This window comes from Vespa crabro, chromosome 1 (assembly GCF_910589235.1).
Source record: "Vespa crabro chromosome 1, iyVesCrab1.2, whole genome shotgun sequence".
In the NCBI taxonomy this organism is placed as follows: Eukaryota; Metazoa; Arthropoda; class Insecta; order Hymenoptera; family Vespidae; genus Vespa; species Vespa crabro.
In genome coordinates, this window is record NC_060955.1 from 23,886,638 (window position 1) to 23,907,394 (window position 20,757).

Genomic DNA, 20,757 nt, shown 5'->3' on the forward strand with positions numbered 1-20,757 from the left:
AAGAATATTTCATTTGTTTACTTATTAAATGGGTTAAATAAAATAATAACATATTTCAGAGTAGAGAAAACGAGATACAACGTATTGTTCGATATATTTACTTAAAAAAATTCATCTTACAAACCATTGTACTGCATACTGCATATTGCACTTATTGTTCTTTCGATAATGGATTTTTTCACTGTCGAATAAATTTCTCTTACGATTATAAATCATTAAAATTTCCATTGGTACTGTGTTAAATATGAATATGTACGTATTTCATGTAATAATATCAAAAAGGAAATATATGTATATATACATATATGTATGTATATATATGTATACATATATTAAAGACATAAATATCAAAAAATGATGGCCAATAAAAGACGGCCGACTAGAAAGACGATTAGATTTACGATCGTACATCGAATGATCTATAGTAAGGGACGTATAAAAGAAAACTTATTTGGACGGGGAGGTAGATGAGGGGAGAGGAGATCAATTAAAAATAAATATACATAATAATGATTAAAGTTCGATCGATCTTGGAATAATTGTTGTTATACCAGTATCGATATTATTTTGTTATAAATAAAAATTTGAGCATTTTTTTCTTGGTAATATAAAAGTCTTTGCTTTCGTATAGACAAATATTCAAAATTAAAATGAATTAAATAAGATGTCATATTAAAAAAAAATTTTTCTACGCGAGCAGTCTTTTTGACAAATAAGAATTATTTAAGATAAATTTCTCTTCTCCGATCTCAAGTCAAGAATGTTCTAATATAAAATCTCTATTTTTCAATGGAGATGCACAAGTCGTTAAAGATTCGAATCATATTAATCAGAATAATATTCTATGTCATTATTTGAATTTAAAAAAATCCTATGCTTTTCGACTCAATCATACGAATATCCCAAATATTTTTATAGTCAGGATCCTGTAAAACATCATACAAGGTTTCTGACGTAACATCAGGAAATCTTGTTTCAATTTTTGCCATTTTAAAAATAATACCTGAAATAGTTTTTGCTCAAACGAACAAATTAGACTTAGTATAATCTGATTTTCATTCGTTATTTTTATAATACAGCTGGTTAAATTTCTCAAAATCTTTCTCCTTTGTGATCTTAACAACACCAATCTCCATCGTATAAAAAATTTTTAAAGTTTCTTTACATTGACAGTTAAATCATATCGATTTTTGATTTTATCGTTATTAATTATAATGATTAGATCAATTCTATAAAACTCATTGACAATTCTCATCACAATAGCTGACAAATTATAGATACCTGTTGCACCGGTATGGTGCAGTATTAAGAAGTTACTTTTAATAAATATTTGTAATGTTCAGATCCTTCTTTTTATGTTATTAAACATTAATTCGTGACATGTGACAATCGCATATCATACGACTAAAGCGATTTCAAAGTTTTATCGATGTGCCTCAAGGTTGTTTCTGGTACGGCGTCGGTCAAAGCTTTTTGAAAGCCCTCACAATTCATTAATCGTCGGAAAATCTTCTTTGCATTATTTCTATAAATAATAAAAAAAAAAAAAAAAAAAAACAAAAAAAAAACAAAAAAAAAACAAAAAATATGACATAAGGAGCGATTAAAAGAAATTGTAAATATTTTTAATTTATTAACACTTGCCTTGCGTCTAAATTTCCGTCCATTAATAATTTAGCTCCTGAACCAAGCAATTTATTTCTAACGTCACGAGGTAATATCATAGCGTGTTCAGCTCCAATACGATCTACGATCGACAATAGTAATCTTGCCGTGGCTGCTCTTACGATTGCATTTTGATGACTAAAAATTCAACGAAATACTATAGAAATAATTTTATTAAGAAAATAATATAATACTTATTGAAAATGAATTTTTTTTAACGCACCTTGCACCACGATACACGATAATACCAATAGTTTTATGTGGAGGAAGCGATTCGACCATTCGATCTAATGCTGTATTACTATCAGCACGTAGAAAACGATTCGTATCTGCTGTTCTGTGAAGCAATGGTCCAACAATATCATCGATATCCTATAAACATCAAAGATAATTTATAGAACATAAAAAAAAAAAAGAAATGAACTTTAAATATTAGTTTTTATTGCATAATATATAATAATAATATATTACATAAATGTTACAAAATTTGTTTTTCTTCTATAATAATTAATATAGAAATAATTGTTAAATTCACCTGATCTATACCACGAATTTGACAACTAAAAATATCCCCTGCAGCTATACAAGCAGCACGTGCTACTTGCGAACGAAGATTTTTAATATGACGACCTAATAATCGACCTATCGTACCACCGATATTAAGATCCAAATATTCAGGATGTTGTTTAGCCAATTGAGATAAAGATTTAAGTCCTTTTATTGTTACCTCCCTAAAGTATAATTTAAACATATATACAGTCCCGTTATATAATAAATATAATTAATGTAATATCTTTAAATACATACCAATCTTCATTCTCCAGTTGATTGAAACACTGCCGTACGATAGGTTTCTGTTTATCTATTCCTTTTTCCGAATGTTGATTCATGCTCGATTTGTTAGAAATGTTTCTAGATTTCGTTGAACTACGAAGCACCCTAGATGACATCTTTCTGACGACTTCTGTATTTTCTTCAGATTGTGGCTAAGAATAATAATTATAAATTAAAAAAAAAATAATATATATATATATATATATATATATACATATATTTATGTAGAAGAAATTGTTATAGGAAAAAATGTGAGGTGCATACTTCGATTTTTAAAATTGCAGACGCCTCATTATTTTCTATATGTTCATCTCTAATATCGTTTAATTTCGTGAAACTTTCCGAAGAAACAGGTATCTTAGTAAACGCCATATTTGTAGCATTTTCTTCAGTAGTAATATTTTCCGAAACGGACCAATCCATTGTCGTTTCAATGTTTCTAGAATTATCAATATATTCTGGAGGTTTGTTTAATAAATTTGCTGCGGATTCGATGACGTCGTCTAATCTATCGGGCTTTTTTGTTTCTAAAGTCTGATGAGTCGCAGATTGATCGAGAAACACGGAGGGAACTTCTTCGCTAACATCTTGCAATATTTCATTAACTTCCTTGTCGAAATTCTGAATCAAATGAGATGTTCAATAAAAATTTAATTTCTAATGAATCGTACTTGTAAGGAAAAAAGAAAACATGGAAATAAATAAATAATATAATATTACCGATGTTAAATGTACACTTCGTAGATCACGTCTCGGTGAACCAAATACGTTCAAATAATCATTACAAACCATTGAATTAATATACTCTGAATCAGATTTGGTTATAATTTTCGAATATTCAGGAGATGAAATCGTCGGAGTATCGTACGATCTCCTATCAATTCTATAATTAATCTCTAAAGATTCACCCGAAGACACTAATAATTCGTTCATAAGAATATCCTCATCCGAGATAATGGTAACGATCGATTTTCTACGTAATTCCGTTTTATTTTTTGCTCTGTCAACTGTATCAGAACTTTCGCTATTTAAATTTGAATCATTGTCGTTTTTAACTAATTTCTCTCGTTTGGGCGTTTTTTTATTTCTCGATTTAATTCTTTCCTCGCTACTCCAATCCTTCGAAGTTTCATCCTCCGCTGATGTACTTGTTGATTCGGTGGAAGCATCTGATTCTTTCATCGTTAACTAAAAAATAACGACGTGTAAAAACAAATTTTTACTCTATATTCTATTATTTCTATTCTAAGAATAAAAGATTAAAAAAATGTTTCTGTTTTGTTTTTTCTTTCTCTTTAAACTTACAACGTAGGAATCGACAGGGTCCCTTTCTTGAGATTTATCAGAGATAACGTCGAAAGCTTTCTCGTTGTTTTCACTTTGCGAAATCGACATACCAATGCTGTTATTATCACTCTCATCTCGATCGCGATCTTCCAAAAGAGATCGCAAAGTAGGTTGGTTTCTTCTTCTTTCGTTTGAATCACTCGCTGATAGATCTGACGATGTACTGTCAGCACTTCTTATTCTTCTTGTTTTTCTTTCGTAATCTTCGTTGGAGAACGTATCGGAAATAAACAAAACATTTGAACGAATATTCGAGGATAAATATTCCTTTCACATTGAAATTCATCATACTAGAATATTTGTTTACGTATATGTATCGACTGCGTAATTAGTATACAGTCATATTTGTTGTTATTTCTATTGGTAGAAATGACAATATATTCGATCGTGCCTTAGACTTGACCAGCGAAATATTGATTCCTTCGAGCCTGTAAACTCAGCTTGGACGTTAAGCGATGTAGATATATGTATGTATGTATGTATGTATGTATATGTATATATATATATATATATATATATATATATGTATATATATATATGTATATATATACACAAGAGGTTAAGAACCTTCTGTTCCAGTTCGATCGTCCAAGCTGATTTCACAGTTAATTGTATCTTTCGTATCGATCGGCATCTTATTTGCATTGACATACAATTAATCTAATAATTAATCTAATAATAACGCGCACAAATACAGATATATATATATATATATATATACATATACCTTGATGAAATGATTCTTCATTGTTTAAAGCTTGGATAGGATAAATATTAGTTTCTGATAAATAATAATCCTTGTTCTTTCTATCGTTATATTCCTCTACGTTCACAGGTGCTTTGTCTCTGAAAATAGATTTAATAAAATATTATATTAAATGTATTTCGTTATTTATGTAGGTATATCGATTTTAAACATAAATAAGAAACAACATCTGGACAAGGAAAGAGATTTCGATCAATTTTGTATGCACCTACATTGTATCTGTACTTCTATGTAGTCTCACTGCTATGACTGGTGTAACGTTAGGATTAGTAATAATCGTCGAAATGGATCCATTATCATTCTCGTTGCCAATACCGATTGATCTTCTGCATCGGAAGACGCAAGGACAACAACGGAGAACGGTACCAGCGAAATTATATTCATTAGAACTTTTTACATTATCCTCATTTAATTTCTTATCCTCCTTGGTCTCGTTAGACCACACGCAATATTTAAATATCATTTTTCAATCGTTGATCGCGGCATAACAATTTTTATTAAATTTCATTCTGTCGCGTTTCTAATTTTTTATAACATAATCACCGATAATACTTTGCCGTATATTCTAAAAAAATGATTGCAGTAATGTATATATATGTGTGTGTGTATATATGTATATATATATATATATATATATATATATATATATATATCACTGTGTAACATGCAACAAGCGAACGAACGAACGAACGTCATTTTCACGATAAATTATTTACACTTTTTCACATTTTTGTATATAACGGATCTTGCAATTATTAAATAAATTATTTCATGGAAATAACGATAGATAAAAAGTAATAATAAAAAAAAAAACAAAGATCACTAATATGATTAAAGGAAATTGAAAATTATAAGGACGTTCGATAAGAAGAACACGATACCAGTATCGATATTAATCGGACATTTTTCCACGCAACAAAAATATCCCATTCATAATATCTTAATATGGTTATTAAATTATGTAAGTAACAAAAGTGTATTATATGTTGTCGACGAGTTTTGTCCTTTGAAACGAACAAAATAAAAATAGAGAAAGAAATAATAAGAAATAATGGAAACAAAACGAGGTATAAAAACTATTTGTTTTTAGAAAAACACTCGATAAAGGAAATATATTGAAATACTTTTATCTTTGTATAATTTTCCTAGACATAAAGTCTTGTAAATTATTTGACTACAACAACGACTGTAGCAAAGGCTATGAATTTTTAATTGAAAGAAAAGGCCACACGTTGAGCCACCCGAGACGCCGATAAATGCAAATGGTATCATGTAAAGAGCTTTTTGTCAATGTTAGAAGAGAATAAGAAGAAAAGAAAAGTGTCGGGAATTTTATTAAAAGAGGTCAGATAATCGGAATAAGTAACACCGTACACACGATTGTGACTGCCTGATGGCGCCGAACGCACCGACGTCGAGGGTCCCGACGCTACTGACCGCTACTCTCAACCCTTACCCCCACTCCAAATCCCATCCCAACCCTTCTTTCTATCTACTCATCTCCCCTTCTCTTTTTACCTTTACGCTTTCAATCGTCGTTTTATATCGTCGACTTTATTTCTTTTTTTTTCCTTCTTTTTTGCTTTTTTTTTTGTTTCTTTTTTTTTTCTTTTTTCTCAGCAACCCTCGCCGAGATTTCAATTCTCTTTTATTTCGCATTATATTTTGAAACGTTAAAAATTGTATTTCACACGACAAAGACTTTTTTCGATTTTTCTTTTTTTACATTAAATATAAAATGTAACTCGTCGAGTGTTACGTCGATGCTATACAAACTTTATGATGCTTCAACAGGAATTCTTTCTGACTCACGTTTGTCATTTTACATATTGGCTTCTGAGAAATTTCGATCTATTGATCAGCATTATCGTATGACGATCTAATCTTTTCGTTACGGACACAATATATAGTGACATTTGCTTTATTCGAAGGATTCTCTTTATGCATACACATATGAAATCAATGATATTTTCAATAATAACGTAACAATGATAAATAAACTATTATACATATATTATATATATATATATATATATATATATATATATATATATATATATATATATATATATATATAATAGCATTGAACTAGGAGAGAATGTTTGTGTATATGTATATACATTTTCGAATTCTTTGTCAAACAATTATCCCGCATGTTTTACGTTCAACGTGTGTGTGTACAGCGAAAGATAAAATGAAATGTCTGGTCAGAGACCAATACTTTGATAATAACTAAAAGATAAAACTCATTCGTTTTTTTCAATAATACGAAATTTTTTCACAGCTATATTTTTTAACGTCTATGTATGTATGCACATATGTATATATGTATGTATGTATATATGTATGTATGTATGTATATATTTATGTATACAGGCAAGTCCCTGTCGCGAGAACTTTTTTTTATTATCGCACCAAGCACGAGTCGGTACACGCAACTTAAAAGTGACCTAAAATCTCTCTCAGCTATAATTACTGCTACTTTGAAATGTAATTATTCTACGTAAAGTGTCGTCAAGAATATCGTGTCGGAAGGTAATATAATATAGAATGAGTCTTGTAAAAAATCAGAGGTCATTACACCTCTGTCCCTTGGTGACATTGATATGTCTCTGTTTCTACGACGACGACGACGACGACGACGACATAACGATAGTAAAGACAAAAAAAATATCTATGTACAGGGTAATTCCTCAATTAAAAAAAATCATATATATATATATATATATATATATATATATATATATATATAATGTATACATTAGGATACTCACATATCATACATGGAAACTGCTTGCAAATCCTTAAAAGCCGTACCGACAAATTGTTCTTGATGATAAAGTTGTGACGGTGATAACGAACGTATCCGCCTTCTAAAAGGACTGTTTATAAACATATCATCATCTGTTCGTGTGCTCGATGATATTTCTTCGGGCTTAATACGTTGTTGGCTCGTTGCCTCGTTAATTCTCCGATCTATTCTTGGCTGAAACGATACCTCCTTTCTTTTAATTATCATACTTATTTATTATTCATTAGTAATAAATAACGTAAAATTATGAAGCGATAATCATTGCATATCATTATACCTGTCCAAATGAAGTATTATCAATTAATGTTTCTTCATTTGAATTTTCTACATCTTGATAAGTACGAGAATAAGAGGTGTTAATTGTTTTTAATGTTTTAAATGATGGTCCAGTAACAAATTGTTTTTGTCGTTGATAAACAGAATTCGATCTAAAATTATAAAAAGTCATACGACGAGCGTTCTTTAAAGATTATTTTAAGAGAAATACAATTAGAAATATTATTATAATCAAAAATATGAAACTAACGTTTGAAAGGCTGATAATTTTGATTGTCGATCAGTTTCAGATATTGGATGTGGACGTTCTACGGAACTCGTTCTTGGAAATCTCGAGTAGCCATCGGAACTTCTCGAATATCTTTTGTTTACTAATACTTTAGAAGGATGATCTTGAGAAACGACTTTCGACGTAATATTTTGTTTGTCCAATATATTTTTTTGACCCTCTACGGTGTACTTTGAATTTATTGTACAGGATAAAGGTCGATAGGTATTATTACGCGAATCAGAAGTTTGATTTGTTACTTGATTATCAAATAAATTCATAGGAGAGATCGTGGCATCTTGTTGAAGACGTTTTCGTCGTTGATACGTTGTCTCTAATCTATGCGTAAAAATATTATTAATAAAATCTGTCGTATACGTATATCTGTACAATATATACATATGTATAAATATGTTATATATTTATATACCCTATATTTTTACTCCGCAATTTAAAACCGCTATTTTTGTTCTCCGAATTGTAAACTATCTTTTTTCTTAACTTAACGTTCACTTGATCAAAACTATTATCCGACAAAATATTAGAATGTTGATCGTTTATCTTTGTACTCGTCATTCCTCGGGAGAAAAATATCGGAATTTTGGATTCCAGTTTAATGGCAGACGTTTCTTGAGACAATGGCCGACCTACACGATCATCTTGGAGATTCACGTTTTCTTTCGCGATCGATCTAACGTTCCCATTATCATCGATATTGATTTCTGCCGTTTCTCGACGATTTAAATTTATAGTTGTTCCTTTGCTCGACGTAGTTGTATTATGATTACTTCGATTCGTACGTGAATGACCATCTAAACGTAGTAAATTACAATAGTTGTTAATTCAGCTCTTTTTTCATTTTCTATTCATTAAACATAAAGTTGAATCGATTACCATTGTCATTAACGATATCATCGATTCGTTCTTCCAATCCTTGAACTTCGTTTGAACAAGAGAAAGTATCGTCCTAAAACAGTTAAGAATAATTTCCTTTCAACGAATATATTCCACTTATTGTTTTCTAACCTTCAATGTTTTCGATTGATTAATGACATTCAAATTGGGCATCTTCATAATTGAATATTGTAAAATATTCATATTGTAAAATATCGATCTTTCATTATCGTTAAAAATAATATATAAAACGGCACATGCATATATATATATATATAAAAGCTATTTGTAAATTTAACAAAATTTTCTTATAATACTTATTCGATAAATTTATGATTATGACAGACTTTAGAAACATAACGATTACATGTTTTGCCCTTCAACGTAACGTCTAACGTATAGGTATAGTTACATATATCAAAAATTAATATGGTAAATGTTACAAATGAAATGTAAATCGATGTATACGCATAATCGTAGAAAATTTCTTAAGCTTAATTTTCAAGCAACTTTAATTTAACCAAATCGAATTGATAGAGTAGCATATGGATATATTCAAATGTATATGTTATAAGTCGGTGTTTATTTTTAGTCTAGGAATTTTTCCTGGTGACCTTAGAAAATAGACCTTTCTTAGGAAGCAGCATTAAATAGCGCGCGATAGTCGTTATCAGGAGAATGCAAATGTAATTATTAGTGAATCATAAGAATTTGTCACGAAACCTACCCACGTTCTTACCTCTTTATCTAAATGAACTTTCCAAAAGAGATTTTTCTTCATATGAATGTGCGAATGTATTATACATACATGGATATATATATATATATATATATATATATATGTGTGTGTATTCTTTTTCTTTAAATTAAAAAAATTAATTAAAAAATTTATATATTTAAAAATATGTGTATTCATTTTACCTGATTTTGAGATAATATTTGCCATACTACAGGTTTCTCATTCGTTGGACGTAAAGCGATACCATGTGCAAATAAATTTTGCCTGTTTGTCCATGGACTGCCATATTTCTTTGCATTCTTATTCCTAAGAAAAAAAATAGTACTTATTATTTTCAATGCACATATATATATATATATATATATATATATATATATATATATATTATAAGTGTAAAATAAAAAGTTTACCTCAAAAAATTTCCTTTATCGGGTTTGGCCGTTGCAATTTGACGTTTGCTACGTCCTGTACCAGGTGAAACCGAACCACTTCCGGCTACGATCCAGTCAACGTCAGGTCCTAGTTAAAATGATAGATGCATTAGCTTAGAAATATGATAATTCATTCAGAAAAGTTGTCGTGTAAAAAGTGTTGCATCGTAAGTTTGATTAAGTTGAAAATTTATTCCATTTTACGAATGTTATACGAACGTGCAAAAAAAGTCTACCGTAGAGAATCGAAGCCTTTAATTTTAAGAGGATTACGACGAAACTAAAAAAAGAAAAAAAAGAGAGAAAGAGAGAGAGGGAGAAATAATGTGCTAAACAAAAGATTTAATGTATTAAATAACAGATCGTAAGATTACCAGTAGCAATTTGAACGGTCGGTGAAATTTGTAGACCATAGACGACCAAACCATCGGCAGAGACCAAAGGCAATGATTTTCTAGCTAGACGAGATCTTATAGCTGAAAACATAGCCTCACCGTCGTGCCTATTGGCCGATGCTCTTTTCCCTGCGCGTAGAACCTCCTGTGAATATTATTAAAAAGTGTTTTCTTTATTTAAGTTAATTTAAAGCTGATGAAAGAATTACCTCGGGTTCGTAAATCTGTGCCAAAACAGCCAAGGCATCGAGAGCAGCTTGTCGTACTCTACGACGTCGATCACCCACCATAAGAGCAACCTTATGTGCTACGGTTTCGACTTTAAACTCCGTACTGGGAAAAGTGACGAAAGAGAAGATCAACAACTGTAATGCATTCTCTCTCGTCTGTAAATTAAATAAAATATCGATTAAAATCTACAAACAGTATTGTCATAATCACGATCATGCCATCTGATCAAATTTCGTTTGATGAAAATTTACCTTAGCATTTCTAGCCCCGAGACATTGAGGTTGCAAAAATTGTTCCAAGAGATAAGCAGGTTTTAATCTGAGCATAGCAATTCTTGCTAATTGAGCAGCACTAGGACCACCTTGCCTGGCCAGGCCCCAAGCGAGCTGAGGTAATTTTCGTTTGAGTGCATCTTCGGTAACACCAGCAACGACGACCTACCATTGAAAAAATCGATTAAAAGATAATGACAATAAGGGCATTTAATGAATCTGATAAAATAGATAAGAAATAGGAAATAAATTATAAGAAATGACAAAGCAAGTTTCTCCAGTATTCTAACTTCTCTATTCTCTGCCGTCAATTAGAATTTCACATATGTATTTAGTACCTTTGCAACTGATAAACCAGCAGCCGCTACGCGGCAGCTCCTTTCGCCGCCAAGTACAGCATGCAAAAGTGATCCTAATCGCGACTCTATCGCGATTAGAGCCGAGGGTGTCCGTAATGCTGATGCTACTCTTTCGAGGCCTCTTACGCGAGCACGCCAATCCTCCTAAAAGTAAATTTAGATATTCATACATGGAAGACATCATAGATAGAAAATATTTATCTATGTATTTATGAATCACTTAAAAATTAAAAACCTAAAACAGGATAGAATTTAATCAGTTCAGTTTCTGAACGAATAGTACGTAAAAGTCCCTTTCATTTATACATTCGATACTCGTTATGAGGGTATTATCATTATTATTATTATTATTACGCGGGCTTATGAAGTCTAGTAATGTCAATGTCCTTATATGCATTTACAAGTAACATTACTACTGTAATGTATTATATATATTACATTTAACGAAGAAGAGCTCCAGGTAACACATTAAATGTTACGGAACGTTGATAATTAATGAATAAATCTAACGCTAATGTAATGAGTATATTTATTCTATCACTATTAGTATTGTTGAGTCACGAGGAAACGCACGAGTCCACGAGTGAACATTATCGATCGTAAGCAGGAACATCGCTAACGTTGTAGCATCTGCATTCGCTGTTCTAAATCGGTATTAAATTATTTATTGTGTTCTCAGCAATACCTTATATAAAATACTAAAATTCCAAGATGCAAATATATTGATATGCCCGTATTCTTATATATATATATATATATATATATATATATATATATATATGCATAAATATTTACGTATAAACGTAAAGAAAAATTGGTATGAATTTCATTAGAACTAATCGGTAATTTCGATGGCTCACATCGTGACTCATCCATCAAGTCTTAAGATGAGAATGAGAAAGTGTCTTGAAATTGTCGAAGTAAATCGCATTGCAATTGCATCTTATTTGCATATACATGTAGGTAGAAATGACGCCTTAGTGAAACGCCTCAGCACGCAAGACGGTAAACGTAATAGGTTGCGTTATACATACTGCCTAATTATTTTCTTGCAACTTAACGGGCAATATCGTTCTCCTCTTTTGCGATTTACCACCCACCCACCCACCCACCCACCTACCTCTTTGTAGGTATATAACGAAGGGAATCTTTCATTTTCCTATCCTCGGAATATTCATATCGAAATCTCGACCACCCTTGAATCGCGATACAACCAACAGGGCTATTTTAATGAATAATTCAACGTTATAATCCACGCGCGCGTGCGCGCGCGCGCGCGCCCACACACACACACACACAAATAAATAAATAAATAAATAAAGAAATGATAAAAAAGAAAAAAAAGATTCTCTTCCTCGTGCTTCATATATCAAAAACTATGATTGATCTACCCGTTTGAAATATGCCTCTCTGAAAGAAATATGAAAGATATTCACGATCTAACAAAGATATTTCTGAATATTCTATTTATAACATATATCGGATATGCAGATATGTATGTAAACTTTCTTGATTCGATTGAAATCCACGTGGACGGACTCATCATTTTGTTCTCATAGAAAATGTAACGAATAACGTCAGCGATCGATTTCAAAGCTGTTATTTCTTTACATACTCTTATTCTACCGACACGTTGACAAGGTTGCTCTTATGTTCATGAAAAGGTCTAGTACGATATCCTTGAACTTACATTGAATGAATATAAAATATGTAATGATTGTAAAATATGACCGTCACATAGAATGCTCTTCGCCGTAGTTTTCCGCCCCCCCAAAAAAAAAAAAAAAAAATAAAAAAAAAAAATAATAAAAAAGAAAGAAATCAAACGTACTATGAAATTAAAGTGAAAATAACAGAAAAAGAAAAACGAAAAACAAAAAAGAAGAACAAGAGAAAGAGTACAATGTGCAATACGATAAACAATTCATTCATTTACGCAACATTCACTCTTTCTTTCTGGTTATCATCATACGATCTCCTTCGTTCATCCGCCCATCCATCTGTTCGTTCGTCCAATAAGATTCGACCACAACTGAACTAACTAATTAATATTCATCACGACGCTTGAAACCTCAAGGTAAGACTTTTTTCTCACTCCAATACAGGAGTGGACGATCGCTTTTCTATATGATAAAATTTCTACCAAACTTTTTTATCAATTGTATTATTTTACATGATCTAAACGATATAAGATTAAACAAAACAAAAACAAAAAAAAAAGATAAAACTAAATTAAAAAAAAAGAAGAAGAAAACTATTTAACGATCATTAATAATCATGACAGTGAAATTAGTAAAAGTAAAATCAAAAAATAAAAGGAATCGAAGAAGTGAGTTATAAAAAATTATTGTTACATTTCATTGAATCGTTTACAAAATAATAATTATATTTTTATGTGCAGGGCGCGAGACAAGATATATGCAGCACTATATTAAGTTAGCACGAAACCGGTCAGTCAGTATCGTACTTGGTATAAGGTGACAGTTCTTTGAAGAAAATTCTAATTGTCTATAGTCACAAATTCGATCGTAACTTCTATAAAATTATTAAAAAATGAAGAAGATTAAATCAACGAGATTTAATATGTACAATTTTTCTATATAGTCACATCTAATCAGTTAGAAAATAAAATCGGCACGATTAGGTACGAGGCGAGTCATGAATCGATCGCGAAAACGTCTTATTAATCAACTAATCAAAATTGCTATTGTGTGCGGTTTGATCTTGATATTATTTAAATTAAATGGCACGATTAAAAGGAATGAAACCGAGTCAGCATTAAGTTCAACAGATTTATTGGTAAGTCGATAAATAATTCTTTTCTTTTTCTTTTTTTTTCTTTTCCTTTTTTCTTCTTTGTAATAAAAAAAATCCTCATAGAGTAGAATGTTGAATTGAACATTTGAATTTTATAGGATCAAGCAGAAAAAATAAATAAAGAAAGATTGTTAACCGTTGATAAAGTATGTAAAAAATATAAACTAGGTATTTATAAGGATTCGAGCAATGTTTTGTTTAAACATCCACCTGCGCCCCAATACAGCGTTTTCTATATCGTTAGGTTCGTAAAATAAGAAAAGAAAGAAATTTTGTAATACTCGAATATTAAAAATATATTATTTCAGAGCTCATAACATATCATATTGTCCATTATATAAAGCCAGCAGTACAACTTGGTTATATAATTTATGTTTGTTAATGAATATAACGGAAAAAGAATTAAACAATGGTAAAGAACAATTATCGACTATAGCTAGGAGAGTTATAAACGAATTAGAATATCCTGAAGCTGACGAGGTAAAATATGATATATAAATTCTAACGATTTTAATATTCTTCCGTTGAATTATTTTCTAAACGAGGTTATACTTCTCACGTTAACAGGCATTGAGAAGTACAAAAAAATTATTAGTGATAAGGCATCCATTCGAAAGATTGTTAAGTGCATATCGAGATAAACTTGAAAACTCTGTGGCCGGTCGTGAACATGGTACTCTTCATTTTTATCAAAAATACGGAGCTATGATCGTTCGACAGTATCGTAGTGAGTAACGATCGAATAAAAATTGTATTAAGCTCGAACCGATCGTCGAACTAATCAAATAATTTCTTTTTTCTTTTCTTTCTTTTTTTCTTTTTTAAATAGATAAAAACTTCGTAAAACCTCAAGACGATCAAGTGATCGTTAGAAAGGATGTTCCATCAGCAGCAGGGATCGAACCAACGTGGCGAGAATTTGTTGAATACTTGATCAACATAGATTTAGCTAATTATAGTGACGATCATTGGATTCCTTATTATCTCTATTGTACGCCGTGTCTCGTTAAATACGATATCATCGCCAAGGTTCGTATTATTATTGCATGACGATAATGAAATTGACAAATTTTGTTGATCTTTTATTAAACAAAAAATATTGATTATTTACGTTAGGTGGAAACTTTATCGCGAGATCAAATTTACGCGTTGAACAAATTAGGATTAGACAAAAGGATCAAACCAATTTGGAGACACGGTAGTGGTTATACGAACGCATCGAGCATATATTTCAAACAATTAAGTCGAAAAATGGTGGAAAGACTTTACGAAAAGTTTAGATTGGATTTTGAACTTTTTGATTATTCACCCGAAGATTATTATCGATACGCCGTAGCTCCTAATTGAATGAAAAAAAAAAAAAAAGAAAATGAAAAGGTAAATTATATTAATCTTTGATAAATATTATCGATTGATAACTGCGAGAATTTGATAACGAACGAAAAGAAGAAGAAAAAAGAGAAATAGAGATAGAGAGAGACTAGAAAAATGTAATATCGATTGATAATTATAGATTTGATAAAAACAAACAAAAAAAGAAGAAGAAAGAAAGAGAGATAGAGAGAGAGAGAGAGAGAGAGAGAGAGAAAGAAAGAGAGAGGCAAACAAAAACAAAGTTTATGAACGTTTTTACGCAATCCTATAATTAATTGAGTTTAAATCGCGTTACGCCACGCGACGAACGAACTTTTGTCGACAAAATCGATTGACCTACTTTCTACAATAATGTATCGGAACGATCTATCCTAAACCCTAAAGGTTTTAGCCCAACTAGTGATGATACTTTAATGACTGCATAGAATAAATATTCATTATCATATAGATCTTATTTACGTATTAGATATATTACGATATAGATCTTATTTAAACTTATTATACTACTTATATTGTTGATAAAAACATTGAAAATTCTTACCTTGTTATGGAGGTCATCCAAAACTTCATGATTAACCAATCCCAATTCTTCCCAACTTGGTTCCTGTGATTTACCCTCGTTCTTGCCGTCGCCAGCACGCGTCAAGTTTCCATTTACCACTCCATGAATCGTTTTAGTTCTTCGTATTTCCTCAGGTTCATTATATTTACGAGAAGTGACTATATTCTCGAAATCAACTATCTTCGTTGGCGAACGTGAATCACGTTCTCGTTTGAAAGTTTTCGAACTATGAATCTTTCGTACGACATTAGTCGATTCACGTTCGTTCGATTTTAATCCTGACGTAGTACCTATGCCAACGTTATCCTTCATCTTTTCATCGATTTTCGAAGTAACTTCGAGCGATCGTTCATCGTCAAGATTCTCATGATTCGATTCGTTCGTAGAGATAGCCCTATTATTGATTTTCATATCGTTAACACTTTCGTCATGTTCAATAACATTAGCTTGATTGTTTATCGAAAAAAGTTCTTCGGTATTATTCGAAAAAGATAAATTTTTGTCTTGCTCTTTGATAAATTTTATTCTCTGCGAATCTTTCGATTCGTAATTACTTTCTATCAATCTCATGGATGGAACGCTGAACGATCGAAACAATCGTTTATCTTCTTTAACGTTCTTCGAATCTTCTTTATCTTTTCGATGATCGTTTTCATTCTTAATATCATCGGGCAATTCTTCGATATTGAAATGTTCTTCAATAGTATTAACTCGAACGGTAGATCGACTCGATTCGTCGTCGTTGTTACTTAATTTCGGTGATCCCGATCGACTCGACATTTCTATGGACTTATCATTACGTTTATCTCTGTTATCATCATAGTGACGATCAATCGGTTCGATAACGAAAAGAGGACTGTTCGTTCGCGTAAGGATACCCTTTTTTGGACTTAGATCAGCATTATGTGTATAAACTTCTCTCTTGGGACTACTGGAAAGCGATCTGGACATTCTATTGGTATTGCGTCTAGCGAAATGAGGACTGTTGGGCTGCGATATAGATTTTCGACGTGGCCGTTCCGATGGCATCTTTGTGGCTGGAGAAACTGGAAGGGGTATCCTAGTTTTCGAGGAAGCTACGACAACCGATTCGGTATCGTCGCTATCGGGTGTCCTTAATTTAACGATTTCACCACCAAAGTGTACACGTCTAGGGGTTTTTTTTCTTCTATCGTTATGCTCGCTCGTTATTTCAGTTTCGTTTCTTACGTCGGTGCCACTTTCTTCGCCCTCCTCGTCCTCTTCGCTATTCGTAGCTTTTTCTTCGAGAATGGTCATAGTTATGGCTGTCTCTTCGTTGAACTTTATTTCCGTTTCCAAAACCACTCGAGCCGGTGGCATAGCTCCATTAACAATTTCATCATCTTCTTCGGCAATCCCTGACGTATCACTGTCGCTATCCCAAATATTTTCACGAGTAGGGTTTCCAACCTCATCATTTAATTTATTAACTTCCTTCCTGTCCAATGATATCTTCGTTTGGCTCTTCTTGCTAGGTTTCACGTTGTAAACCTTGCAGAGAACTTCCAAATGTTTTTTCAGTTCACCGTCGCAACCAGAAATGATGTCGTCAAATTCTCCGACGCCTATAATCTCGCGAATCTTCATCAATGACTTTAGAATGGCTTCCTGATAGGCGACCTGTGTCAAACGAGAGGCCAAAGAAAATGTGACGTATTTGACTATATCCTTGCTAGGACGAGAACCGCTCGACGATGGGAATAGCAAGGATGGCGCGCTGAGGATCACTCCTGTGATCAGATTCGTTTGAAATACATCCTGAACGTCTCGTCGATTAAAACCATCCCGAAATATCTAAACAAGTACGAACGATCAGAATCGATCAATTGATTCAATTTCTTTCATTGAACGTTCCAATCATCTCCCTCTTACATTTTTCACGATCCTTTCTCTGTCGAGACTATGTACGAGGTATACTCTTAAAGCGTCCAAGGCACCTTTACGAACGGCCGGCGCTGCATGACCTAAATTATTTAACAATTCTGGTACCACCGGTTGCATTACCTCGTCGACGATTTCGCTTGACAGAGTCGGCATCACGTCCATAAGAACGCGAAGAGCGTGCTGCCGTACTTCCCATTCTGGATCTCGCAATCTTTCCGATATCTCGACGAATATCAATCGTGTATCGATTTCCGAGGGAAATCTTCTCGTACGAACCTATTCGATCATCCTATTTATTTTTCTAACGACCGACCGATTTCATTTAATAAGAAAATTAATTAATTGAACGCAAACGTATCTGATACGAACCACGTGTTCCCAAAGAGGTGTTAGTTGTATCGGCGTACCGCTCGGTGGTAATGGAGTCATTTTTCGACGTGGCTGATGATGCTGACTTCGTTCCTCGACGAAAGAATCGTGAGAAAACAATGTATCTCTTGTAGGAATAGGTGAGGTTTCCTGGGGCCGCAGGCCCTCCGAGCTCGTCGATCCTGTCATAGATGTCGAGCCGAAGGAGCACACGAACTCGGATACTTACGTCTCGTCTCGTTGAAACCATCGGCTCTTCATCCTATTCTTTTCTCTCTCTCTCTCTCTCTCTCTCTCTCTCTCTCTCTCTCTCTCTCTTTCTCTCTCTTTAAAAGTCTTTTAACAAGTTCCTATCCTGTGGATACATATTATTTATTTGTGACATGTCTTATTAACAATATATTTCGTTTTTTTTTTTTCATATAGCTTATCTTTCGTTTTCCATATAGCTTTTAAAGCTTATCTACGGGCCACATTTCGCATAATCGAATGATCGCATTCTAACAACAAGATTTATTATAACGATGCTATAATTTTCTTGACTCTTAGTTCATCATGATGTTTCCTATTTGCTATCGCCGTACATTTCTTATTTTTCAAATGACACGACATATTTCATTCATGTGTTAAGAAAATATAAATGACAAAAGGTGACTTACCTTATTACCCTCGATATGAACACATTTATCGAACGATTCTTACGATATTTTAATTTCACGTGTGCGAGCGTGATAGTATATGTTTGTGGTGTTCATATTTGTAGGAGATAAGAAGAAATAGAGTTGATTAGAATTTATTCTCCAACCTTTATTCGCGTTATACTAATTTATATTCAAAAGCAACAGGGAGATGTCCGGATTAGGATCGGATCATTATTAGTTATTACGAACTTATCAGCGTTTCTCTCTCTCTCTCTCTCTCTCTCTCTCTCTCTCTCTCTCTCTCTCTCTCTCACTCTTCGAGCGGTACTTTTAAAAAACGGCCAAGCAGGCACCAAACAGGGAAACTTGCCAAGTTTATCGTCAAATCTCACGACACGAACTTCGTATAAAAGTAGTACACACGAAATGCGATTGCATAACCAAAAGAAATTCTGCTCGTATATCAGAGGGATCGCTTGTTGTAAGTAAACTTAAGCTTTTTCTTTTTTCGAAACGTTTCCGTTTAAAAAAAAAAAAAAAAAAAAAAAAAAAGAAAGAAAAAAAAGAAGACGAAGAAGAAAGAAAAAAAGAAAATATAATAAATTGGTCTATTTTTTAAAAAGTTTCTACAAATTTAATATATTAGCTCAGTGAAATAGTCGAATGATCGGCGATGAAAGATTTTTTTTAATAAAAATAATTTTTTCAAAGAACATATTTATAAATTCTTTTGCATCCACCTACCGTATTGGTAATTCCGTTTCGTCCTCCGTGTAATGTTTCACCGATAATCATGATTTTCATAAAGAAAGAAACAACGAGAATTAATAGAAAAAGACTAGAAATAAAAAAAAAAAAAAGAAAAAAAAAGAACGAAATAAGATATGATAGTTATGAAAGGAGGCACGCGTATATAGACGAAACGGAAGTTGATACGAAACGGTAACCTCACTTGACCACGACCGGCATGTGACTATTGCCCCTGTTCTTCGCGAGCATGGTGGTTCAAAGGTAATATCGACCATTTCATCCCCACTTTGATAGCAGTTTCTAACTCTTGAACTCTTACGACTCGACGATAGAACGGCTTCGACCACCCTTCTTCTTCTTTTTTTTCTTTTTCATATATATATATAATATACTTGCATGCATATATATCATTATGATTATCGTTATTATATATATATATATTTTAACGTAAGCTTTATCGTTCCACCAATAGGAACGCTTGAAGATTTCTCTTTCTTTTTTTTTTTTTACGGGTCATTTGAAAAGAAAAAAAAAAAAATTAATTCCTTTCTTTTACTTTGCAAGAAAACGATCGTAGATCCGTAAAATTTTTTATTACATCATTCATATTTGCTATATGAAAAAAAATCGATGCGTGTCTATCTCTTTCCTTTTTTTTTTTTGTTCTTTTTTTCTTTTTTGTATGCATTTCGAGCCGTAGCTCCTCGAAGGTCAGATAACAATATATCGCTTTATACCTTCATTATCGATGTTCAATATTTATCTTCCCTTTAGCGTAGCCTGCGATTGATCATTTCATTATTCAAACGCAATCACGAGATTTTCTCTTTAATAATTTCCCTCATTATTCACGTATACGTTCTATATACGTATAAACACGATCGAACTATTCGAACGTTGAAAATCGTTCTCTCTTTAATTACGAATCATGACACAATAACGAACTCTTTATTCTTTTTGTTTTTTTTTTTTTGTTTTTATTATTATTATTATTATTATTTAATTGTTTCATTATTAATCAATCGACGACGTTTCACGCTCGTACCAATG

General features: G+C 32.2%; 2 protein-coding genes across 2 annotated transcripts; one reads left to right on the forward strand and one right to left on the reverse strand.

Annotated features, from left to right (window-relative positions):
* Window positions 1-53: 53 nt before the first annotated feature.
* On the reverse strand, window positions 54-20,726 carry LOC124422231. The gene is made up of 23 exons (XM_046958390.1): window positions 18,317-20,726; window positions 17,936-18,223; window positions 16,022-17,857; window positions 11,269-11,433; window positions 10,910-11,095; window positions 10,637-10,813; window positions 10,407-10,572; window positions 10,012-10,120; window positions 9,784-9,907; window positions 8,863-8,935; window positions 8,399-8,780; window positions 7,951-8,307; window positions 7,702-7,852; window positions 7,387-7,598; window positions 4,574-4,692; window positions 3,805-4,049; window positions 3,220-3,687; window positions 2,764-3,120; window positions 2,473-2,651; window positions 2,201-2,396; window positions 1,889-2,037; window positions 1,645-1,803; window positions 54-1,525 (listed from the first exon to the last, which is right to left on the reverse strand). The coding sequence occupies exons 1-23, from the start codon at window positions 18,503-18,505 to the stop codon at window positions 1,405-1,407; spliced, it is 6,408 nt and encodes a 2,135-aa protein (XP_046814346.1). The 5' UTR covers window positions 18,506-20,726; the 3' UTR covers window positions 54-1,404.
* Window positions 13,762-15,526, forward strand: LOC124422236 (carbohydrate sulfotransferase 11-like). Its single transcript, XM_046958420.1, has 6 exons — window positions 13,762-14,088; window positions 14,205-14,350; window positions 14,415-14,586; window positions 14,674-14,833; window positions 14,936-15,135; window positions 15,223-15,526. The coding sequence occupies exons 1-6, from the start codon at window positions 13,948-13,950 to the stop codon at window positions 15,451-15,453; spliced, it is 1,050 nt and encodes a 349-aa protein (XP_046814376.1). The 5' UTR covers window positions 13,762-13,947; the 3' UTR covers window positions 15,454-15,526.
* Window positions 20,727-20,757: the final 31 nt, after the last annotated feature.

Excerpts from the sequence above, each read along its gene's own strand:
- LOC124422236 (XM_046958420.1), top strand. The coding sequence starts at position 13,948 with ATGAATCGATCGCGAAAACGTCTTATTAATCAACTAATCAAAATTGCT. Across the intron at positions 14,351-14,414 it reads AGCGTTTTCTATATCGTTAG|AGCTCATAACATATCATATT; the intron begins GTTCGTAAAATA and ends ATATTATTTCAG. Across the intron at positions 14,587-14,673 it reads AATATCCTGAAGCTGACGAG|GCATTGAGAAGTACAAAAAA; the intron begins GTAAAATATGAT and ends TCACGTTAACAG.
- LOC124422231 (XM_046958390.1), bottom strand. The coding sequence starts at position 18,505 with ATGACAGGATCGACGAGCTCGGAGGGCCTGCGGCCCCAGGAAACCTCA. Across the intron at positions 7,599-7,701 it reads ATAATACTTCATTTGGACAG|CCAAGAATAGATCGGAGAAT; the intron begins GTATAATGATAT and ends GTATCGTTTCAG. Across the intron at positions 1,526-1,644 it reads GACGGAAATTTAGACGCAAG|AAATAATGCAAAGAAGATTT; the intron begins GCAAGTGTTAAT and ends TATTATTTATAG.